Raw genomic sequence first — 25,584 nt, forward strand, 5'->3', positions numbered from 1 at the left:
GTAATTTTACTGTCAAACGATGAATTCTTTCTCCTATTCTTAAAATGTCGTAGTTGCTCCTTCTTTGTCCACTTTAAGCTGACTAAACTCCATCATCTGGCCGCCATAACCATACGTTAAAGCAACAAAAGTTAAAGTTGTAATGATCAGATTTTGCTGTCCTCGCAGATAAGATCAACTTGGCCAGGCACCCCCCTGTGGCGATCCTCCCCCTGGGCACCGGGAACGACCTGGCACGCTGCTTACGCTGGGGAGGAGGTGAGAAGTCCCTCAGACGTGTGTTTTTACGTTTATAAAAGCAGGTAACGGATCTTTATGGCCACTAGGGGGCAGCAGAACAGGCTGCGAACACATTACTGACATAAAAACTTCTTCTGCTGGTCAAATTAACTTGTTAGCAGGCAGTTAATTTAAGCAAAATTTCACCTGAAAGTACTCGGGACTTTAAAGGTTCCTTAAAGGTTCCTTTAGCTTAGAGTTGTCTGTTCCAGTGGAGCTTCTTTTAACCCTTTAAGCACTGAAGAAAACCTTAAATTCTCACCACAAGATTTAAAAAAGCTGCAGCTTGGACATAGTCGGAGATAAAGGGAAACTGTAAGTGGGAAGAACGTTCTGTGTGACCCAAAGTTTACGAAGGTAGTAAATATAATCACCTAATTTGCATGTGGTGACGTCACTGATGACATCACTGCATGGCGGCACCTTGGATTCCACAACCTGTCGCGAACATTGGACTTTGAACACGTTTCCAGATGGTTTTCTCATGGTTATAATCTTATTTTTTAGTAATTTTATCCACATAAAACTGTCTTTCAGTCACATCCTGATTCTTCAGTGTCTGAGTGGCCAAGAACTGGTGTTCATATCTGTTAGTTTCATCTGTTCTCAGAGTCCATAGATCATCAGTTAGGAACAGCAGCTCAGTGGGCTCAGCATCTGTCACATCTGTCTCCTCTATGGCCAACAGGCACATCAGAGTGTCTGACCCCCCTTCATCAGGCTCTGAATTTCATATAAACACTTCCTGTTAGCGGCGTGAGCTAACTCATTCGCTTCCTCGTCACTTTGAACATGAAGACCCTTCACTTTGGGTATAATTCAGATCAAACATGTCTGCCATCTCGTGGTGGGAGCAGAACCAGAGTTGGTGTTAATGTGGCACTTTGAGCCTGTTTTAGGCAGTGTGGTGGCTTGTTTTGGGGGGGTTCAGTTCCTGGTTCCTGCAGGGGAAACACAGCTTTGACGCACCAGCAGCTACATATATTGGTAAACTGTTGTTGTAGATATCGGTCTTTAATAGTGTTTGGTGCTGAGCTCAGATAAAGCCAGCAAACAAAACTGGAAAGCAGTTGGTGGACATCTGAAAGCTGAACTGAAACTCGTGAAAAACGCCGTTAAACTGGGGGCAGCTGCAGATTCGGGTGATATTTCTCTGCCAGGGACAACCTTTCCATCACGATTCAGGTTTCAGGCGTGCGTCTGTCCTGCTTTACAGGATGTTCAGTGCTTTCTGTGGGATAAGGAGGTTTATTAGTAGGGCTGGAAGTGTCTTCAGAGGTAAATGTTGGCCGAAGCAGAAGGCCACTGCTGAGAGAGGATCTATCCGATGTCCCACAGCCCCCCCAGGACCTGGCAGCTTATTGACAGCATTATTCAGAAGCCTGGGTAAGTGCTCTGCGTCCCCAGGCAGCAACAATCCAGCAGTCATAAGCAGCCGTTCTAATTACTGCCACAAAGTTTGGTGAATAATCAATGGTTGGCAATAGATTTACAGCACAGGCGCTTTGCATATTAACATTTTTTAATTTGGCACATAAGCACTCCCACTTTGCTTTTCCTGTATTTGATTTCTGGGAAATGTGCACTGAAACCTTTCCTGAAACTCGAGTCATTTTGTAAGATTAAAACGGACCCTACAGTAAAACAACCACAGATTCAAAAGTAATTTACAAGCTACGCACATGTGCCCCAGAAAGTCCGTCTGGAGCAATAAAGGCAAATAAGCGGCAGCCATTCTTCAGCCCTGAAGTCCAGGTGGTCCTCACAGCTTCACCAGACTGTACGAAGCACAAAGCTGTCGTCACGGTTACATAACCAGTTTCTTTGTGGACCCGTTGAATCCAGGATTTTGATCTATTCCAACAGCTGAAACCAGAACCAGTGATAATGCTTTGGTAGCAGCTATGAGTCCCAACGAAGCCTCACGCTGATGCTTTTAGTTCTAAATAAGATGGTAATTAACTAAATGAGACTAATAAGGAACCTAAGGAGCGTGTTTGGAAGGAAGGTGTCGCCTAAAGAAACGGATCTGAATGAAACTCCTGAAGGCAGGGAGGGACGTCGTAGCTGGTTCCACCATCGTGGATCCACAAATCAGAACCATCTGGACTGAGACAAGAACCAGACGCAGCTTAACGGGCCTAAAAACGAGCTTCGACCTGATAAAACCAATCAAAAGTCCAGCTGAACAGGCCTAAAAACGAGCTTCAACCTAATAAAACCAATCAAAAGTCCAGCTTAACGGGCCTAAAAACCAGCTTCAACCTAATAAAACCAATCAAAAGTCCAGCTGAACAGGCCTAAAAACGAGCTTCGACCTAATAAAACCAATCAAAAGTCCAGCTGAACAGGCCTAAAAACCAGCTTCGACCTAATAAAACCAATCAAAAGTCCAGCTAAACAGGCCTAAAAACGAGCTTCAACCTAATAAAACCAATCAAAAGTCCAGCTCAACAGGCCTAAAAACGAGCTTCAACCTAATAAAACCAATCAAAAGTCCAGCTGAACGGGCCTAAAAACGAGCTTCGACCTAATAAAACCAATCGAAAGTCCAGCTGAACGGGCCTAAAAACGAGCTTCAACCTCATAAAACCAATCAAAAGTCCAGCTGAACGGGCCTAAAAACCAGCTTCAACCTCATAAAACCAATCAAAAGTCCAGCTGAACGGGCCTATAAACCAGCTTCAACCTCATAAAACCAATCAAAAGTCCAGCTGAACGGGCCTAAAAGGAGCTTCAACCTAATAAAACCAATCAAAAGTCAAGCTGAACGGGCCTAAAAACCAGCTTCAACCTAATAAAACCAATCAAAAGTCAAGCTGAACAGGTCTAAAAATGAGCTTCAACCTAATAAAACCAATCAAAAGTCCAGCTGAACGGGCCTTAAAACGAGCTTCAACCTAATAAAACCAATCCAAAGTCCAGCTGAACGGGCCTAAAAACCAGCTTCAACCTAATAAAACCAATCAAAAGTCCAGCTGAACGGGCCTAAAAAGGAGCTTCAACCCAATAAAACCAATCAAAAGTCCAGCTGAACGGGCCTAAAAAGGAGCTTCAACCCAATAAAACCAATCAAAAGTCCAGCTGAACGGGTCTAAAAACGAGCTTCAACCTAATAAAACCAATCAAAAGTCCAGCTGAACGGGCCTAAAAACAAGCTTCAACCTAATAAAACCAATCAAAAGTCCAGCTGAACGGGCCTAAAAAGGAGCTTCAACCCAATAAAACCAATCAAAAGTCCAGCTGAACGGGCCTAAAAAGGAGCTTCAACCTAATAAAACCAATCAAAAGTCCAGCTGAACGGGCCTAAAAAGGAGCTTCAACCCAATAAAACCAATCAAAAGTCCAGCTGAACGGGCCTAAAAAGGAGCTTCAACCTAATAAAACCAATCCAAAGTCCAGCTGAACGGGCCTAAAAACCAGCTTCAACCTAATAAAACCAATCAAAAGTCCAGCTGAACGGGCCTAAAAAGGAGCTTCAACCCAATAAAACCAATCAAAAGTCCAGCTGAACGGGCCTAAAAAGGAGCTTCAACCCAATAAAACCAATCAAAAGTCCAGCTGAACGGGTCTAAAAACGAGCTTCAACCTAATAAAACCAATCAAAAGTCCAGCTGAACGGGCCTAAAAACAAGCTTCAACCTAATAAAACCAATCAAAAGTCCAGCTGAACGGGCCTAAAAAGGAGCTTCAACCCAATAAAACCAATCAAAAGTCCAGCTGAACGGGCCTAAAAAGGAGCTTCAACCTAATAAAACCAATCAAAAGTCCAGCTGAACGGGCCTAAAAAGGAGCTTCAACCCAATAAAACCAATCAAAAGTCCAGCTGAACGGGCCTAAAAAGGAGCTTCAACCTAATAAAACCAATCAAAAGTCCAGCTGAACGGGCCTAAAAAGGAGCTTCAACCCAATAAAACCAATCAAAAGTCCAGCTGAACGGGCCTAAAAACGAGCTTCAACCTAATAAAACCGATCAAAAGTCCAACTGAACAGGCCTAAAAACGTGCTTCAACCTAATAAGACCAATCAAAAGTCCAGCTGAACGGGCCTAAAAACGAGCTTCAACCTCATAAAACCAATCAAAAGTCCAGCTGAACGGGCCTAAAAACGAGCTTCAACCTAATAAAACCAATCAAAAGTCCAGCTGAACAGGCCTAAAAACAAGCTTCAACCCAATAAAACCAATCAAAAGTCCAGCTGAACGGGCCTAAAAACGAGCTTCAACCTAATAAAACCAATCAAAAGTCCAGCTGAACAGGCCTAAAAACGAGCTTCAACCCAATAAAACCAATCAAAAGTCCAGATGAACGGGCCTAAAAACGAGCTTCAACCTAATAAAACCAATCAAAAGTCCAGCTGAACGGGCCTTAAAACGAGCTTCAACCCAATAAAACCAATCAAAAGTCCAGATGAACGGGCCTAAAAACGAGCTTCAACCCAATAAAACCAATCAAAAGTCCAGCTGAACGGGCCTAAAAACGAGCTTCAACCTAATAAAACCGATCAAAAGTCCAACTGAACAGGCCTAAAAACGTGCTTCAACCTAATAAAACCAATCAAAAATCCAACTGAACAGGCCTAAAAACGTGCTTCAACCTAATAAAACCAATCAAAAATCCAACTGAACAGGCCTAAAAACGAGCTTCAACCTAATAAAACCAATCAAAAGTCCAGCTGAACAGGCCTAAAAACGAGCTTCAACCCAATAAAACCAATCAAAAGTCCAGATGAACGGGCCTAAAAACGAGCTTCAACCCAATAAAACCAATCAAAAGTCCAGATGAACGGGCCTAAAAACGAGCTTCAACCTAATAAAACCAATCAAAAGTCCAACTGAACAGGCCTAAAAACGAGCTTCAACCTAATAAAACCAATCAAAAGTCCAGCTGAACAGGCCTAAAAACGAGCTTCAACCTAATAAAACCAATCAAAAGTCCAGCTGAACGGGCCTAAAAACGAGCTTCAACCTAATAAAACCAATCAAAAGTCCAGCTGAACGGGCCTAAAAACGAGCTTCAACCTAATAAAACCAATCAAAAGTCCAGCTGAACGGGCCTAAAAACGAGCTTCAACCTAATAAAACCAATCAAAAGTCCAGCTCAACGGGCCTAAAAACGAGCTTCAACCTAATAAAACCAATCAAAAGTCCAGCTGAACGGGCCTAAAAACGAGCTTCAACCCAATAAAACAGACTCAGAACTAAAGAAAACTGACCTTCCTGCTCAGAGGGGAACTTAAATACTGGTTCAGCTGAACCATGTTTCACACAAAGGGGGAAACTTCTTCCTGCTGCACCAGGAAGCAGAAGCCAAACCCAAGGAACTGTAAAGGAATAATGTGTTGAGCAGTGTGCAAATGCAAAGCAAATTAAAGTGGAAACACACTGGCGGTGAGGTCATCACAGCGGCCGAACCGCCACCTCCAGGCTCCAGAGAGGCAGCCGGTAAACTAATGATGGTCGCCAGCTTCCACAGGATGAAATGCAGAGAAGGATCCAGGCAGCAGCAACCGAACCCGAAGAGTTCCTGCCTGAGAAGGTGTGCTTATGCAAATATTTCACACATGGTGCTCCCAGTGTGATGCGGCCCGTCGGTGCTTCACGCCCTCGTGACACCTTTGAACAAACGCCCGCCTCTGATCGCCAAGATGCCGGCCTGCTGCGGGAGTCGGGTCTGGGCCGGGCTCTGCTCATGAACTGGGTGAAACTATGGTGCAGCTGGGATCCACTGATCAAAAACCTGAGGCATGGGGTCAATTCCACTGATTAAGTAATGATATGAGATCAGTTAGAGACTGATTAACCATTTAAAGACTCAAAGCACATGCATGTTCAGACAGTATCAGGGTCCAGACTGTTTCTGATGTCCGTGCTGAGTTTGGACAGAAAGCATTGGAGGATGTTTCTCCCTCTGCTTGGAATAAACCATCTGAGTGAAGACGCTGGGGTCTCTAAAGGGATTCAAACTGTTAGAAGCAGATGTATCTGGCTGTAAATGCTGTGTTCGACCATCCTGTCGCTGTTTGGCCGGTGATGACTGCAGGGTTAAATGTTCTGAGGTTGTTTTAAAGGGGAACTCCGGTATTTTTAAACCTTTTAAACCTTATTTCTGGCATGAAATACGTTCATCTACTCACTGAGAACAGTTTGGTGAAAGTCGGCGTCCTTCAGAAGATATTTAGATAACTGGAGATCCATATAACGGAGTGAACGGGGCTTAGAGCCTCTAAATAAGGCATTATCTGTCTTTATTTCACCAATACTTTAAGAAGAATGAATGAATGAACGTGTGCTATAGCTCTGTTAGCTCATAGCTGCTGTTATGTGGCTACTTGCAGCTAAAGGAGAGCTAACGGAGGGATTTCTACACAGGCACTCTACTGGGACCACTTCATCCACACGCCCCCCTGCAGCACAGTTTATTCACTCCGTGCTCTGTGACAGTCGGCTAACTTCACACAGAGTTTGCTGCTGATAGTTTTGTGCAACATGGCAGGATATTTATCAGATTTTGACAACGTGAACGACGACTTTGAGTAAGATGGACGTTCTTACCGGAGTGAATAAACTGTGCTGCAGCCATGCTGTGGATGAAGTGGTCCCAGTAGAGTGCCTGTGTAGAAATCCCTCCTTTAGCTCTCCTATAGCTGCAAGTAGCCACATAACAGCAGCTATGAGCTAACAGAGCTATGAGCTAACAGCAGCTATGAGCTAACAGAGCTATGAGCTAACAGAGCTATGAGCTAACAGCAGCTATGAGCTAACAGAGCTATGAGCTAACAGAGCTATAGCACACGTTCATTCATTCATTCTTCTTAAAGTATTGGTGAAATAAAGACAGATAATGCCTTATTTAGAGGCTGCATCCTCTAAGCCCCGTTCACTCCGTTATATGGATCTCCAGTTATCTAAATATCTTCCAAAGGACTTTCACCAAACTGTTCTCGGTGAGCAGATGAACGTATTTCATGCCAGAAATTAGGTTTAAAAACACCAGAGTTCCCCTTTAACTTCAGCTGTTCTATAGTGTTTCATAGTTTGATCCTGTTTAAATAAAGGTTAAATAGGACAAAAAGAGGGTGTATTTTCACCCGTCTTTTCTGGCCGGTCTCGGCAGGTTATGAAGGTGGCAGCTTGCTGAAGGTCCTCCGAGACATCGAGCACAGCACAGAGGTGGTTCTGGACCGCTGGAACATCGACATCGTCCCCGATGACAAGGAGGAGAAGGGAGACCCCGTCCCCTACAGCATCGTCAACAACTACTTCTCTATTGGAGTGGTGAGAGTTAAAATCCTTCATTTACTGCCTGTAAAATCCGTCTTAAATCACCTTAATGGTGATGTGTTTATTTAGTCTATCTATACTTTATGAATCCCTAAATATATACATGTTGAATTATAAGAAAGAGCGAGAAATATCATTAAAAAATGGCCGATTATCCATTTATCAGCCAGCTGTGACCAGATGTTTTAGTGTTGAACAAGTGCAGTTGGACAAGCCTCAGCTGTAAAGACGTTTGATGCTAAACAGTCTGTTTTATGGTCACTACAAACGTATGTTGGCTGACCTGCTGAAGGTTACAGATGGAGTTATTGATCCTGGGAAAAGAAGAATTTAGGAGAAGATGAGATGGACTTTATTGATCCCGAAAAGGGGAAATTTAAGTGAAAAACAAGCCGAGCAGAGCAGGGAAAGAGCAAAAAAGCACTTCAAATATAGAGGAGGACAAAAAATTCTTTGTTTTTATATGTACAAATCATTACATGAGGAAGTAGCTACATATATATAATTATATATAATTATATTAAATTCACACAGTGAAGAACACTGGGAGAGGAGTTATTGTAGAGCCGGATTGTTCTGGGGAGGAAAAACCAGCATTAATGCTCCTTCTGCACTAATTTATATCAACTTTATTTATAAAGACACAAAGTTCAGCAAACTGTTTAATCTCAGCATTGATTTAGATCCAAAAATGAAACCAGTGTGTGTTAAAAACCACATCTAAAGCCGACATTTCCACCAGAAGTCCTCGTTTTCTTCAGCTGCAGGAACTTTAAGGATCTGAAAGTAAATCTCCACTGCAGGAACCGTCTCTGTGGAAGTTCAGTCAGTGGGATTCACTTCTGATCTCATGGGATTTGGCAGTTTTCGAGAATAAACTGACGCCTGCAGCCACGGCGTCTGTGGTGCTGAGCGAACTTTAACCACAGAAGAAGAGTAAAGCAGGACCTTTCAGTCTGTGGGTCAGAAGTTAAGAGGCTGTTTCCACCTGTAAAGTTATGGGCTGTACATCCTAAAACCTTTATTCTGCTCGTTTTTACGGGTTTTTAAGGAGAGAAAGTTTTGTCTTGCATGTGGTTTAGTGAGATTAAGACTGTTGAATTGAATCTTCGTACTGTGACGGGTCATCAGCAGAGTTTACTACAGATTGGAGCCTTTCTTTAAAGAGAAAGCATGTTCATTAGATGCTTAACTGTGCACCAACTTAGCTTAACAAACACGATGTTTGTTCCAGCGTTGGGGTTCTCTTATTTCCACCTTTCTGCCTCAGTCACATCATTTCAGCTCACATGTTGGGGGGGAATCTGTTTGTGAACTCTGGAAACCAGTCGATCTTCCTGCTCTTGGTCCTGTTCCCCAGTTTTTGATACTTACAGGTAGATTAAGCAGCAAAGTATTCTTTGTGGAGATCAGAGAGCCACCAGCAGCTCAGCTGAAGGAGCTGATGACCCGTAGTCCTGGGAAAAGAACCTGTAACCGAACGGGTCCTTAAAGCTGACAGATTTTACAAGCTGTGGTAAAGTTCTGAGAAAACTCCAACCGGTCAGAGAAGTTCAGGGGAAAGACCCTCTAAAAAAGCAGCTTAAAGTTATCAGAACAGACAAATGCTGGATAAAACGAACAGAAAGTCCAGTTGTTTGTGTCATTGGACGAGAAAACGGCGACTGAGACACACAGCAGTTGATCTGAGCAATGTGGACTCACAATTAGTGAGAATCTGCCTCCTCTTGGGCAGGTTTGGTCTTTTAATTGGAGGAAAGAAGCAGGCTGCCAGGTGACAGTTGCTTAGCAACCTTTTTATATTGTCCAGATGGAGATGCTTCATGAGGGCCTCGGGGACGTTTTGCACAGAGGTGACGAACGTGAAGTTAGCTGCTTCAGCCCTGTTTGCTTCACTGTTGTTCAGTCTCTGCAGTGTTCGAGGCATCGTGGGTCTCCATCTTTTTAAAGTTTGGGCCTCTGGGGTCACAGAATCCTCTTCAGGTCAGGCTTTAACCATCTGACTGTAGCTGTTATTAGGAGGTAAAACTGCTGCAGGATCTTTGGAAGACTTCCATCAGCTGGTCTAATACTTCCATCAGCTGGTCTAATACTTCCATCAGCTGGTCTAATACTTCCATCAGCTGGTCTAATACTTCCATCAGCTGGTCTAATACTTCCATCAGCTGGTCTAATACTTCCATCAGCTGGTCTAATACTTCCATCAGCTGGTCTAATACTTCCATCAGCTGGTCTAATACTTCCTGCTGGTATGTGTTGAACTTTGGGCAGGACCCCAGAACTCTCTCCAGCGTTTATCTGAACCTGCTTGATTCCTCTTGGCTGATACGTGGGCTTCTGACATATCTTTATTATCACTTTCTGCTTCAGAGCTGCTCACTGGATGTGCCTCCTGCCAGGCCTCAGGAGGAATGACTTTCACTCTCCCACCTTTTTGTTGTTATTTGAGTCCAGAGATGAACACAAAGGGTAAACCCTGGATATTACTCTCCTGGGATTTAATATATATGTTTATATTTGATGGTATCTCAGCTCACAGTCGGGCTAATTAGACAGAAAGTGCACTGAAGCATGTGGCTGCGATTAAACAGGAGGAAGACGTGTGCACAGCACAGTTTATTCACTCCGGTAAGAACGTCCATCTTACTCAAAGTCGTCGTTCACGTTGTCAAAATCTGATAAATATCCTGCCATGTTGCACAAAACTATCAGCAGCAAACTCTGTGTGAAGTTAGCCGACTGTCACAGAGCACGGAGTGAATAAACTGTGCTGCAGGGGGGCGTGTGGATGAAGTGGTCCCAGTAGAGTGCCTGTGTAGAAATCCCTCCGTTAGCTCTCCTATAGCTGCAAGTAGCCACATAACAGCAGCTATGAGCTAACAGAGCTATGAGCTAACAGAGCTATGAGCTAACAGAGCTATAGCACACGTTCATTCATTCATTCTTCTTAAAGTATTGGTGAAATAAAGACAGATAATGCCTTATTTAGAGGCTGCATCCTCTAAGCCCCGTTCACTCCGTTATATGGATCTCCAGTTATCTAAATATCTTCCGAAGGACGCCGACCTTCACCAAACTGTTCTCGGTGAGCAGATGAACGTATTTCATGCCAGAAATAAGGTTTAAAAACACCGGAGTTCCCCTTTAAATCTTAACCTAATACCAACTATCGCTCCTGCACCGTGGCTCTCTGTTTCACAGGGACGTCAGAAGTTTGTTACGTGTCTCATTTTGCATCTTGTGGCCGCAGTTCCACATGTTGCTGACTCATGACCACATCTTTACACGTTGTGGTCAGGCACTGAAATATTTTACACGCCACCAACAGCCTTCTTAGATAGTCACTCTTCCTCTTCTTTCCTGCAGCTTCAGCTGGAGAATCAACTTATTTCGATGATCCAAAACACCTCAAGGAGACTTGAGTCCGGTTCATTTTGATTCAGTCTCACAGCATCTTCCTTCTGTGATAATCTGCCCCTGAAAACAAAGTGTAACGCGGGACCTGACAGAAATCCCATCCCCAGGAGGCTGAAGGGCAGAGAGAGAGTCTGAGAGAGTTGAACCGGCACACGGTGGGTTAGATCTGACATTAGCAGAACGTAGAGGAGCTGCAGAGTTATCAGTTTAGCGTAAAGGTTATCTCTGTGAGACGGCACACGGTGGCAAACAGCCACTAAACAGACCGCCGCTCCTCCAGGAGCCTCGGTGACAGATGGCGGCGTATCAGCGAGCGCACGACACCTGAGCAAACCTGACTCTGACTCACACCAGCCATGTCGCCATCGCTAAGACCTCAAATCTGTTTGACTACCCTTACAAGGTCTGCGCTTCCTGCCGTCCCGTCACAGGCCTCGTCGCTCGGGGATTGGTTGCTATGGTGACGGGAGACTGGCAAGGCCGAGTCTGAAAGCTTCCACAGTCATCTGTCCTTTATCTCGCTGACTTAATTGTGGATGACACAGTGTGGAGCATGTGGTCGGCTCAGCTGAGCCACACAGAACCGTAAAGCTGAAGGTTAATGGTGTCGTTTCAGCCTGTGATTACATGTTATTGATCTCTGGAAACAAAAAAAAAGGTTTTCAGTTCATGTTAAAAGTAAAAAGCTATTTTTAATGGAACTCAAAATCAGGAAAACATGCGAGGGGAAGAGAATTTAAAAAGATAACGCAGAGATTCTGCAGACTATTTATAGAAAGATATTCTTTGTTTTCTCTCATCAGCTTCATTTAACTCAATAAACATTTTAACAATTCAGCAACATATTAGATAAATGAAAAAGCTGGGAAGAGGAAAACTTGCATATTTCTGCCTCTACAGAGCAGAATATCATTAAAACATTCAGGGAATCTGGAGGAGTTTCAGTGTAAAGGACGAGGGAGCAAGCCTAAGCTGGACCCCGTGACCTCTGACCCCTCAGACGCTGCATCAAGAACCGTCATTCATCAGCAGCTGATAGAAGCACCTGGACAAGGGATTACTGTGGAAACCTTTGTCAAGCACCACAATACAGAGTTCCATTCACAAGCTTTACTGTGCAGGAAAGAAGCCTGATGTTAACCTCGTCCACTTCTCTGGGCTCGGAGGCGTCTGGGATGGACCGTCACACGGTGGAAACGTGTGCTGTGGTCAGACCCATCAGTATTCCACATCTTTGGTGGAAGAAATGGAGCAAAGAGCAAAAGCAGCATCCAGCCTGCTGTCAGCAGCCAGTCCCTGCAGCCAGGCTCTGTGATGGTATGGGGTTGGATCAGGGGGCAAAGCTCATTTCCACTTCTGTGACGGCAGCATTAATGCAGAAAAGCTCACTGAGATTTTACAGCAACATATGCTGCCTTCAAGGCCACATCTTTTCCTGGGACGTCCCAGCATTGTTCAAGCAGACCATGGAAAACCACATTCTGCCTCATTCCAAAGGCCTGGCTGAGGAAGAAGAGGTACGGGTGCTGGACTGGCTGCCTGCAGTCCTGACCTGTCCCCAGCAGAGAAACAACCACCCCCCCGCACTGCTGCCTGCAGTCCTGACCTTTAACATTAAGATTACTTTATTGTCCTGTTCACACGAATGTTAACATGAAACTTCTCCTCCACATGTGACCCGTCCAGGTCGACACCTGTTGAACACACATGCACAGGGTCACATGCACAGGGTCACACTCTGATGCAGTTTAGAGTAAAGGTTCAATTCAGTGGGGAGAGTGGGAATCGAACCGCCAACCTTCTGGTTATTGGACGACCCACTCTAACTGAGCCGGGGTCAATCCTTTGGGGTGACCCTGGCTCAGTTAGAGTGAACACACAACCTTCTGATCTGGGGTCAGACGCGCTGTGAGGCCTAAAAGAGCATCGTCACGAACAGGATTCGAACCTGTGCGGGGAAACCCCATTGGATTTCGAGTCCAACGCCTTAACCTCTCGGCCACCGTGACTCATCCCTACTACAGAATGATGGACAACAACCACCCCCCCGTACTGCTGCACACCTTAAGACCTGTTTAAGAAAGAATGGGACAAAATAACAGCTGGAACTCTGCATCACCTGGTTTCCTCAGAGTCAGAACGGCTTTAAGTGTTGGCAGAAGGAAACTAAGTGGGAAAAGATTCACTGACTTTATGGGATGTTGCAGGTCTGAGGTGTAGAAATGATGTTTGTTATCAGATTAAATGAAGCTGATGAGATAAAACATGAAATATATTTAGTTCATATTGTCTGCAGTGAAATAAAAGTCAAAATAAATGGATAAATTACTGAGTTTTTCTGTTTCAGAGTAGTTGAGGAACATGTATTTCAGTGTTTGGTAACTGGCTTTAAACACCTGTAAATATGTGAATATCAGAGTAAGTTTAAAGGTGCTCTGGGGGGGGGGGGGGGGGTGACGGTCTCACATGCAGCTCAGAGGATAGCCGTTTGAAGTCTCTGCCTCCTGTTTCAGCCTCACGTGGCCCCGTGTTATTCCAGCTCCAGTGTTTTATTTTATCGTGTCCAAGCTGCCTGTTAAACGCCTAAAGCTTCGCTCATAAATGCAGCCGCGGGATTGGTCAGTCTTTAGCTGCCTCCACTTGACCTGCAGCCTGGAAAGAATCTGATGGGAGGGAAATCACACCATGTCAGCAGCCATGAAAGATGCCACCTCGTGTTTCAGTGGGGAAGCTGATCCCTCCGCAGTGTTAATATGTACATGTGTGCAAAGCAAGATGCTTCCAAGTATTAACGACCAGTTCCTACTGCATTCCCTGATGGCCGCCCTCCAGCAGGCTGCCGTGTGCCTCCTCTGATGCACATATAGGTCTCTGGCTGCTGCTTTAACCCGGCGTTAAGCCAAAGTCCTGCAGAAACATCTGAGTGTCCATCTCTGGGATTTCTCCTCTGTGTTGGCTCAAATGTTGCCACTGAAACAGAAGCTCCCCCGTTAGAAGGAGTGTTTTATGCAGTCAAAAGCTGCAGAACAGCTACTGAGTGTGTCCGTGATCACAGATGAATTATAAGGCAGCGAGCCTCCGGTCACAGATATGCAAAAGGGCCCCGATCCAAAGAGATGTTTGTGCTCTTTTTGCATGTCTTTGTGAGGCTTTCGTGCCTCTGTTTGGACTCTTTGCATTTCACTGCGGTGCATTTGTGTCTCATCTTTTTATAATTGCTTTAATTTTCTCCTCAACAACAACAAACATCAAGCCTGACTCCACTGCTGCTGCTTTGGGTGAGTTTCCCTCGGTGTCAGGTGAGCTCAGCCTCCTCCGGGCCTCAGCTCGGTTTTTCACACTCTGCTTCTGCAGGTTCAGTTCAATAAATGATGACACAGCGTAACGTATCATGTGTTCATGTGTTGTTCATCTGAGGTTTGGATTTACATCATTTAAAGACCTGGCAGGAACCACATGATTTTTCCTCAGACTCTAAAGAGGGCAGGCTTCCTTCTTCACATGACTGTGGGTTGCCATGACGAGGCGTTTATCACAGAAGTCTCTAAACGCTCCAGGCTGACTTTTAAAAAGGATTGAAGCAAAGCTTCAGATGGCAGGAATCCCACGTGTTCTGTGACAGTTTTACGTCTGATTACAGCTGCAGGAAGCTCTAATGCAGGCTTCCAACGTCTGAAAGGTTGAAAATCAGCTGCGTTACGTTTTCCATTGCAGCCACAAGTGCAGAAAGCGTGCATGTGAAATGTTTGGTGTGTGTGTGTGTGTGTGTTGGAGGGTCCTGGCACAGACTGAAGGTCAGGGGAAGTATCAGTGACAGGAAGTCAGCGCCTGCCAGGTTCAGACCAGGTTACCACGGTAATGAATGACCGTGCTGAGTGACACCTGGCTGGTCTTAAAGAAAGGAGCAAAGACACACATGCTGCAGCACGTGGGCCCACGAACACATGCACACGTATGTGCACGGCTGCTTTAAATCTCAGGGCTGTAGAATTTAGAAGAATTTAATTGGCTTCATCAGCTGCTTGAGATCCAAAGATGAAGGTGAGGTGATGAAAGAGTGTTTCAGGTTTACGGTACAGAGATTTAAAGGCTTCTGGGACGTTTCTGACCACATTAAACCCCCCGGAGGCCATTTTACCACAGAAAGTGATCGTCTGCTGGTGCCGTTTGACCCGCAGAGTTGTTTTCTGTCGGCTCTTCTCTCCCCTGCCCCCTTCTCACATCCATTTGCACCTCCTCTTGCCCACAAACGCCACCGCCGTGCAGCGCTTCCAGCAGCAGAATCCAAACCGCCCAACTTCAGGCGGCAGCACATGTCACATGTTGTTGCTGGCAGCCTTTTTCACTGCGAGCAGCAGGAGAGTGAGAGCAGAACCGGTGGCATGAAGCAGTCCGTCATGCTTTGTGTGTCATTGACTGGCTCTGATCCACATTCTGTGGACTCTGGGCCGGGGCAGGCTGGACACGGCTTCCCCTCGCTCAAAGTGCTGGGATGGCTAACCTTGCCGTGAGAATCCCAACAGCAAGGTCTTCACTCTAAGTTCTGTGGCTAAAGTTAGCCGGCTCTGATGTCCGCTCGCTCCCCAGCTTCCAGGATCAAATTCTGGTCCAGTTAAGCGGAGGATAGCAGCTCTATTTTAGGGGCTGGTATCTGATGATGTTGGGAGATCTCAGCACTTTGCTGCTGGTGCTCGGCGGCTTTGAGCGTGAGACGCCACAGCACACCTGCGCTGTCACAACCTTCTGTTCTGCCTGTTGAAGAGAGCTGAAGCCTGGCAGCTGCCAGCCCGTCATCACGGCTGGTTCTGCCTGTCCGAAGCTGCTGCACCCTCTTTCACTTCAAAGATTTAACACGTTAGGACAATAAATCTGGTCCTCACCAGACCGTAAAACCAGGCTCCAGATGATTTCCTGATAGAGGAAAAGCAGCATCGAATCGGACCTGTTGCTTTACATTAAATGACTGAGGCCCGGTTGGTTTAACTGTATGAAACACTTGTTACTCGCCTCATATTTGTGTCTTTATTCCCGTCTTCTTATGTTTAAAGAGGATCTGGGCCTGGCTTCTTATGCTTAAAGAGGACCTGGGCCTGGCTTCTTATGCTTAAAGAGGACCTGGGCCTGGCTTCTTATGCTTAAAGAGGATCTGGGCCTGGCTTCTTATGTTTAAAGAGGACCTGGGCCTGGCTTCTTATGCTTAAAGAGGACCTGGGCCTGGCTTCTTATGCTTAAAGAGGACCTGGGCCCGTCTTCTTATGCTTAAAGAGGACCTGGGCCTGTCTTCTTATGCTTAAAGAGGACCTGGGCCCGTCTTCTTATGCTTAAAGAGGACCTGGGCCTGGCTTCTTATGCTTAAAGAGGACCTGGGCCCGTCTTCTTATGCTTAAAGAGGACCTGGGCCCGTCTTCTTATGCTTAAAGAGGACCTGGGCCTGTCTTCTTATGCTTAAAGAGGACCTGGGCCTGGCTTCTTATGCTTAAAGAGGACCTGGGCCCGTCTTCTTATGCTTAAAGAGGACCTGGGCCTGTCTTCTTATGCTTAAAGAGGATCTGGGCCTGGCTTCTTATGCTTAAAGAGGACCTGGGCCCGTCTTCTTATGCTTAAAGAGGACCTGGGCCTGTCTTCTTATGCTTAAAGAGGATCTGGGCCTGGCTTCTTATGCTTAAAGAGGACCTGGGCCTGGCTTCTTATGCTTAAAGAGGACCTGGGCCTGGCTTCTTATGCTTAAAGAGGACCTGGGCCTGTCATCTTATGCTTAAAGAGGACCTGGGCCCGTCTTCTTATGCTTAAAGAGGACCTGGGCCTGGCTTCTTATGCTTAAAGAGGACCTGGGCCTGGCTTCTTATGCTTAAAGAGGATCTGGGCCTGGCTTCTTATGCTTAAAGAGGACCTGGGCCTGGCTTCTTATGCTTAAAGAGGACCTGGGCCCGTCTTCTTATGCTTAAAGAGGACCTGGGCCTGTCATCTTATGCTTAAAGAGGACCTGGGCCCGTCTTCTTATGCTTAAAGAGGACCTGGGCCTGTCTTCTTATGCTTAAAGAGGACCTGGGCCTGGCTTCTTATGCTTAAAGAGGACCTGGGCCTGGCTTCTTATGCTTAAAGAGGACCTGGGCCTGGCTTCTTATGCTTAAAGAGGACCTGGGCCTGGCTTCTTATGCTTAAAGAGGACCTGGGCCTGGCTTCTTATGCTTAAAGAGGACCTGGGCCTGGCTTCTTATGCTTAAAGAGGACCTGGGCCTGGCTTCTTATGCTTAAAGAGGACCTGGGCCCGTCTTCTTATGCTTAAAGAGGACCTGGGCCTGGCTTCTTATGCTTAAAGAGGACCTGGGCCTGGCTTCTTATGCTTAAAGAGGACCTGGGCCTGGCTTCTTATGCTTAAAGAGGACCTGGGCCCGTCTTCTTATGCTTAAAGAGGACCTGGGCCCGTCTTCTTATGCTTAAAGAGGACCTGGGCCTGGCTTCTTATGCTTAAAGAGGACCTGGGCCCGGCTTCTTATGCTTAAAGAGGACCTGGGCCTGGCTTCTTATGCTTAAAGAGGACCTGGGCCTGGCTTCTTATGCTTAAAGAAGACCTGGGCCTGTCTTCTTATGCTTAAAGAGGACCTGGGCCTGGCTTCTTATGCTTAAAGAGGACCTGGGCCTGGCTTCTTATGCTTAAAGAGGACCTGGGCCTGGCTTCTTATGCTTAAAGAGGACCTGGGCCCGTCTTCTTATGCTTAAAGAGGACCTGGGCCCGTCTTCTTATGCTTAAAGAGGACCTGGGCCTGGCTTCTTATGCTTAAAGAGGACCTGGGCCTGGCTTCTTATGCTTAAAGAGGACCTGGGCCTGGCTTCTTATGCTTAAAGAGGACCTGGGCCTGGCTTCTTATGCTTAAAGAGGACCTGGGCCTGTCTTCTTATGCTTAAAGAGGACCTGGGCCTGGCTTCTTATGCTTAAAGAGGACCTGGGCCTGTCATCTTATGCTTAAAGAGGACCTGGGCCTAGCTTCTTATGCTTAAAGAGGACCTGGGCCTGGCTTCTTATGCTTAAAGAGGACCCGGGCCTGGCTTCTTATGCTTAAAGAGGACCTGGGCCTGGCTTCTTATGCTTAAAGAGGACCTGGGCCTGGCTTCTTATGCTTAAAGAGGACCTGGGCCTGGCTTCTTATGCTTAAAGAGGACCTGGGCCTGGCTTCTTATGCTTAAAGAGGACCTGGGCCTGGCTTCTTATGCTTAAAGAGGACCTGGGCCTGTCTTCTTATGCTTAAAGAGGACCTGGGCCTGGCTTCTTATGCTTAAAGAGGACCTGGGCCTGGCTTCTTATGCTTAAAGAGGACCTGGGCCCGTCTTCTTATGCTTAAAGAGGACCTGGGCCTGTCTTCTTATGCTTAAAGAGGACCTGGGCCTGGCTTCTTATGCTTAAAGAGGACCTGGGCCCGTCTTCTTATGCTTAAAGAGGACCTGGGCCTGTCTTCTTATGCTTAAAGAGGACCTGGGCCTGGCTTCTTATGCTTAAAGAGGACCTGGGCCTGGCTTCTTATGCTTAAAGAGGACCTGGGCCTGGTTTCTTATGCTTAAAGAGGACCTGGGCCCGTCTTCTTATGCTTAAAGAGGATCTGGGCCTGGCTTCTTATGCTTAAAGAGGACCTGGGCCTGGCTTCTTATGCTTAAAGAGGACCTGGGCCTGGCTTCTTATGCTTAAAGAGGACCTGGGCCTGGCTTCTTATGCTTAAAGAGGACCTGGGCCTGTCTTCTTATGCTTAAAGAGGACCTGGGCCTGGCTTCTTATGCTTAAAGAGGACCTGGGCCTGGCTTCTTATGCTTAAAGAGGACCTGGGCCCGTCTTCTTATGCTTAAAGAGGACCTGGGCCTGTCTTCTTATGCTTAAAGAGGACCTGGGCCTGGCTTCTTATGCTTAAAGAGGACCTGGGCCCGTCTTCTTATGCTTAAAGAGGACCTGGGCCTGTCTTCTTATGATTAAAGAGGACCTCGGCCTGGCTTCTTATGCTTAAAGAGGACCTGGGCCTGGCTTCTTATGCTTAAAGAGGACCTGGGCCTGGTTTCTTATGCTTAAAGAGGACCTGGGCCCGTCTTCTTATGCTTAAAGAGGACCTGGGCCCGTCTTCTTATGCTTAAAGAGGACCTGGGCCTGGCTTCTTATGCTTAAAGAGGACCTGGGCCTGGCTTCTTATGCTTAAAGAGGACCTGGGCCTGGCTTCTTATGCTTAAAGAGGACCTGGGCCTGTCTTCTTATGCTTAAAGAGGACCTGGGCCTGGCTTCTTATGCTTAAAGAGGACCTGGGCCTGTCTTCTTATGCTTAAAGAGGACCTGGGCCTGGCTTCTTATGCTTAAAGAGGACCTGGGCCTGGCTTCTTATGCTTAAAGAGGACCTGGGCCTGGCTTCTTATGCTTAAAGAGGACCTGGGCCTGGCTTCTTATGCTTAAAGAGGACCTGGGCCTGGCTTCTTATGCTTAAAGAGGACCTGGGCCTGGCTTCTTATGCTTAAAGAGGACCTGGGCCTGTCTTCTTATGCTTAAAGAGGACCTGGGCCTGGCTTCTTATGCTTAAAGAGGACCTGGGCCTGGCTTCTTATGCTTAAAGAGGACCTGGGCCTGTCTTCTTATGCTTAAAGAGGACCTGGGCCTGTCATCTTATGCTTAAAGAGGACCTGGGCCTGGCTTCTTATGCTTAAAGAGGACCTGGGCCTGGCTTCTTATGCTTAAAGAGGACCCGGGCCTGGCTTCTTATGCTTAAAGAGGACCTGGGCCTGGCTTCTTATGCTTAAAGAGGACCTGGGCCTGGTTGTGTGTTTCTGCTGCACTTTAAGCAGAACCAGATGCCGTCATACATCAGGAGTGAGTGAAAAATAAGTCTTTAACGGACGACTCCTCCACCCGCCGAGCTCTGGTGCCGGACACCGCCCCCCCCACCACAGGAGCTAAATCTACATTAAGCACATGACTTGGCCTGACATTTAGTCGATGTTGAACTTATTTGGGACGTACAGCGGCTGTTTATCTGTGAAAGGCAGTGCAGCAGAAGCAGCTCTGGTCAAGCTCACCCTCAGGTCAAATTAAGGCTGCTCGGTGTAATTGATCCACTCAAACCAAGAGTGTGTGTGTGTTTCTGAAGCATGTCGCTGGATGTCTGAGGTCTTATTGAGCTGCACAAGTCTTTGTTGGAGTGGCTCGAGCCACACTGGCACATTTCCCCGCTGCTTCCTGTCTGAAACTGGGCTGGGGCAGCTTGTTATTCAGATCTGGTTTCACATGCAGGACACCGATCATGTTGTGGTGGCAGCTGCTGCTGTTTGTGTTGCTCTGTTTGTGAGGTCACTCTGAGGCTGCTGCCCTGACTGATCTGGCTTACGCTCACCTTTGACCTGCAGGTGAGAGGTGAAACACATGGGAGGAGAAGGGCAGAGTCCGGTCTCAGCCCTGCTCAGCTCAACCTCTGACCTTTGGTTCTCCCCTGCATGGTAGAGCTGTGTTCTGCGCCCTGTGCTCTGTAGGCTGAGAGGAAAAAGCCTTTTCACCTGCCTGTATTGATCAAAATAACGTGTGCTTGGCTTCATTTGTCTTAGTGTGCAGCGCTGTTGGGGGGGGAACTCATTTAGGACTGTCAGAGTTGCTGCTTTTAATACTTTTACAACCAATGCTTTATGCATATTTATTCTTCCAACTTCCAAGCTTTCGTGGCAAACTGAAGCCCAACGAGCATCAACAGCAGACCTGATGTAGCGTTTAAGGAAATGCTCTCAGCCTGCAGCAGGTAGAGCTGTTCAGGTGTGTTGGCTCCAAGCTGCCTTTGGGCAGAGGCAGGGAGCCTTTTAAAGATGCTTTTCTTTATCCGTTTCAGCTGAAGTTCTGTTCTCTGCAGCTCCATCCCTCAGGGAACCTCAGTTAATCCCATTAACTATCATTTACTGCTCCCTGACACCTCCTTACACATCATATTGTGTGGAGCTCGACATATAAAGCAACTGTTCTCCTACGAAAACGAGCCACACGGATTATTAAATACGGATTATTAATAAGGTTGATTGCTATGCTCTGTTTATGAAATCACATATTATGAAATTCGATGGTCTGATATATTACAAAATAATGCAAAAATGGTATAAAGCTGACTCAGAGTCAGTCCCAGTCAGCAAACAAAGGTTTTTCTGTACCAAAGATCTTAACAGGAGATGCATGTCTGTTGTTGGGTTTCATTATGGAATGAAGATCGTATAAATTTAAGAAATTGTTCCCTTTATTGGATGCAACTCTGTTTTTTTTTTTGTTTTTCATTTATTTTCTTACCCCTGACCCCAGAACACATTGATGGGCACATTGTCTTTTTTCCAGTAGGACAGGCTTAAATATAAGCACTACACCTGTGCCTTTTCCTCCCTTTAAAAGGCTTTGATCGGTTCGAACACATTCGTTTTCCACCGTGTGACTGAATTAACTCGTTATTAATGTGTTGAAGCCCTAATCAATAATGAATGGAGCACCCATCTCCTGATTTATTGACTGTTTCTATATATTTTCACATATATTTGTGGTGTTTCGCGTCCTGTTCAAAGACACTTTGCTGTGAAGGATGGTCAAAGGTAGAAATGGGACCCAACTTCACTGACTAAGTGCTGTTTTTCAGGCTGTTTAGCTCTAATGACGTGGAACATCTGTCCATGCTGGCACAACACTTCATTAACCTTTGGCCCGTCTGGCTGTGATAAAGCTCCGGGCGAATGATCCCGTCTCCTCTGTTCCCCGTACAGGACGCCTCCATCGCCCACCGCTTCCACCTGATGCGGGAGAAGCACCCTGAGAAGTTCAACAGCAGGTGAGTGGAGGAGATATTTTGAAAACAGCCTCAAGGAGATGCAGGCTTTACAAAACATTACGCCACGCCGAAGACAAACCATTAGCTAATCAGCAACCAGTAATGACCTGGCACTTTAATCTGAGGCCCAGTTTCACGCTGAGCTGCAGCTGTCAGCAGGCAATAAGAGGAGAACACCGACCATTTGGGAGAAAACCAGAGTTTAAGCAACTGAAATGGAGCTCTGGGAAGTATTTAATCTTTCTATCTGTTCAAGGTCCAACAGAGTTCTGGTCGGTGGCCTGAACCGATGCATCGGAGGCTCCATGTAAAAGGAGCTCTGCGTCGGTCTAAGAGCAGAGAAGCTTTCTCTAAAGCAGTTAAAGGAAAAGAAGAAATATCTCAGCGATGATGCAAGGATCTGCTCCACCTTCCCTCTGCTGAACACATCTTTCTGTGAGGCCGACTTTTCTGAGCAGATCAGGGTTCACGCTGAAAAGCATCTGGGCCTGTTCTGTACTCAGACCTAAATTTGGACAAACAAAGTCAGCCGAATATCACCTTAAGAAGCAGTTGGTTTGATTATTGTAACAGCATCTTTAAAAAGTCAGTTAGACACCTGCAGCTCATCCAGAACTCAGCTGCTGGAGTCCTACTGAGACCAAAGAAGTGGAGCACATCAGTCCAGCTGTGAGGTCTTTCCACCGGCTGCCGGTCCATCAGAGGATAGACTTTAAAGTTCTGATGCTGGTCCATCAGAGGATAGACTTTAAGGTTCTGATGCCTGTCCATCAGAGGATAGACTTTAAGGTTCTGATGCTGGTCCATCAGAGGATAGACTTTAAAGTTCTGATGCTGGTCCATAAAGCTCTGAATGGTCCAAAATACATCAGTGACCTCCTGACCCACTATGAACCTCCCAGACCCCTCAGGTCATCTGGATCCGGTTCTTTATCAGTTCCCAGAGTCAGAACCAGACCTGGAGAAGCTGCATTCAGCTTCTATGCTCCACATGTCTGGAACAAACTCCCAGAAAGCCTCAGATCAGCTGAAACTCTCAGTATTTAAGTCCAGGTTGAAGAAACATCTATTTTCAGCTGCATTTGAATAAGCTTGAGTTTCAAAACAGGATCATATTTTAACTCCAGATTTTATCTTTCATATATATATATAATCTTTTCTGATTTTATCTATTGTTCTTACGTCTTTCTTTTGCTTAAATTCTAAATCCTGCTTTTTATTTCTTCTGTTTTAATGTCTCTGTGAAGAATCACCTTGTTGTTGAATTGTTCTACACAGATAAAGTTGCCTTCTGCTGGGCCAGATATCCTCCTTCCACACAGAAAACCTTCAACTTTCTGCTGCTGAAGCTGCTTCTTCCACTGTTCATCGGGGGTTCACTTAGTTTTTCACACACGGCTTCTGTGCTTTGTTCAGTAAATAATGACGCAGTGTGTTGTTTTAGCAGCTGCTGAGCAGCAGAGGATCTTTGATTTGCCCGATGAATACACTTTAGGATCTTAGGAGGTTGGATTTCTGCTGAGACGCTTTAGGTTTGAGTTCAGTTTCCCGTGTTTTGAACGCAGGTAAATCACCTGGGACCCGGGCTCTGGATGCTGTCCACATGACAACGCGTGTGTCACTGTTTCCCTGCACAGTTAATTAGTGAACCCACGGGGGGAAATAAGAGAGGCGCAGGGAGAGTAAGTCGAGGAGACGCAGAGACAACTTGTTTACTCTTTGAATTTTAATAATTAACGCTGAAGCCTCCATCTGTAATCTGTTCCCAGACGGCAGCAAGGGAGGGTGATAAAAGACGAAAGAAAGATGCGTTAAAAGATGTAAAGCGTTTATAGGGAGAGCCTGACATTTTCAGCACAGGTGAGGTTAAACAGGGACCCTGCAGCTGAAGATGTTGAGGTTCAGTCGCGCTCCGTCAGCGTTCTCACCGGACGCTGTGATGCGAGCGATGTGTCTGCAGGGAGCGTATCCCTCCGCCTCCACAGCAGTTCCAGCTGAAAGCAGAAGCAGCTTCTTCTTCAGCGAGTGAGCAGATGACAGATGACCTTTGACCTTTCAGAGGCCCACAGCCTCGCGTAGCACTTAGCGCTATTGTGCTCGCTGCCACTCCCACATTGTCTGGATGTGTGTGTCTGAGGTTCCTCCTCAGTGTCGTGCCCCCCCCACCCCCCCAGGCCGGTGATCTGACCTGCAGCAACCTGGGAGCCACAGACTGTCTCACAGCCGAGTTTCCTCAATAAGCAGCGTGCGTCACACACATTTCCATCGAAGTGAATAGATTCGGTCGCCTGGTGTTCCCAGACGGGTGGAGACAGTGGTCATAATTCAGCAGAAGAAGTAGCTGCCCTAACTCGAACTGTGGTGGACATCCGTAAGAGGGACTCGCTTTCGTCTTTTCGGGATATTCCGTCATATCTGGGAAATTTCTGCTCAGTTTATCGTTTTCCGCCTCGGACCAGAAGCAGCTGATGAGTTTAAAGCTGAGCACGGAGCGTTTAACGCTTTGCCGGGTCAGATGTGACCCGGAGGGTCGTTTGCATCATCGCTGACGCACATCAAGTCTTCCTCAAACGGGCAAAAGTGAATTGTTTTGCTCATTAGTGGCAGAAACGGGTTTTAGCGCCGGATTTTGGCCATAAATGAGAATCCTGATAATTAAAACCTGTCTTATTTGACTGATCTGTGGTTCGGTGCATCTCTAAATGTGAGGAACCCTGTTGCACTCAGCGGGTTCTGCCTTTGGAGGGAGGCAGTCGGGATCCGTGTGATATTTAAGACCCGACGTCGGGCGTTAACTCGACTCACGTCGGCAGATAACTTTGGACTTGTTGAAAGAGCCACCTGTCAGCGGTGTAAAGATGAACTTTCCATGGGAAGATGGTTTTCTTTATGCGTCTGTTGGAGACTTCCTGCCGGAGAGTTGATGACTGACTCAAACGGGGCGGCTCAGACTCCCCCTGCGTGTGCGTTTGACCTCCTGCTGCTGCAGCGCTCGCCTCAGCCTCACGCTGACGTTGCACACGATGCGGAAATGTGAGCAGGTCTGACCCCGCAGGATGGATGAAGCGACCCGGATGCTTCTTCAAACATCATGACTAACACAGGCTGAAGATTAAACCGTGTGGGGGGTGGCGGCGGGCATCATTCGGCTGCTTCAGACTCTGTTAGCGTGCATTCGCAGCACCAGATCTCATGGCCTGCCGGCCCAGACAGCCACCCCCCCCCCCCACGCGGGATCTCGAGGTCCAGTTTGATCCTCTGTCCCTTTCACCTTTTACTACAGAGTATTTTGTGGCTTTAGCTGACAACCGTCATTAAGGCTTCTGTGGAAAACATCGGGTCGGGCAGCTTTTTATACCCGGACGGGTCAGAGGACAAACTGAGGCTGCATCATAGCTGCAGACAGACACGCAAAGCAGCTCTGTTCCTAAAGGAAGATCCATTAAACACGGGCCTTTAAATGTGCTTTTAAGGCTACAGATTACCACGAAGGAGGATTTTATCTCATCCCTTTCCATTCATCTGTTTTCCACCTGCAGGATTCTGCTGATCCGGCTCTTAGCTTCACTTTTAGGTTCCGTTTGAACTCTGAAGAAGGAATTCCTGAGTTCTGGGGACAAAATAAAGGGTTAAAATGATCAGGAACTCTTTTTTTTCAGGCCAAAATCTGATGTCCTTTTGAATTAACTGTACTTACTGACCTCATGTCCTGATTTCACAACAGGTATGAGAGTGGGGGGGGCTGCAAAGAGGTGGTGGGGTCACCAGGTCACTGCTCATATTGGGGATTATGGG

General features: G+C 46.5%; 1 protein-coding gene and 1 non-coding gene across 6 annotated transcripts in view; one reads left to right on the plus strand and one right to left on the minus strand.

Moving 5' to 3' along the window:
* The window catches only part of dgkg (diacylglycerol kinase, gamma), a 122,502-nt gene that overhangs the window by 58,570 nt on the left and 38,348 nt on the right, over nucleotides 1-25,584 (plus strand). For all 5 annotated transcript variants that reach the window (XM_072397530.1, XM_072397532.1, XM_072397531.1 and 2 more), the window contains 3 exons: nucleotides 169-258; nucleotides 7,395-7,555; nucleotides 21,725-21,789. In XM_072397530.1, coding sequence (XP_072253631.1) covers nucleotides 169-258; nucleotides 7,395-7,555; nucleotides 21,725-21,789 — 316 coding nt within the window. The remainder of the gene's footprint in view (nucleotides 1-168; nucleotides 259-7,394; nucleotides 7,556-21,724; nucleotides 21,790-25,584) is intronic.
* Nucleotides 12,906-12,987, minus strand: trnas-cga (transfer RNA serine (anticodon CGA)). The gene has a single exon. It is a non-coding gene; the product is annotated as a tRNA-Ser (tRNA).

This window comes from Leuresthes tenuis, unplaced genomic scaffold (assembly GCF_036924035.1).
Source record: "Leuresthes tenuis unplaced genomic scaffold, fLeuTen1.0.hap1 SCAF_12, whole genome shotgun sequence".
In the NCBI taxonomy this organism is placed as follows: Eukaryota; Metazoa; Chordata; class Actinopteri; order Atheriniformes; family Atherinopsidae; genus Leuresthes; species Leuresthes tenuis.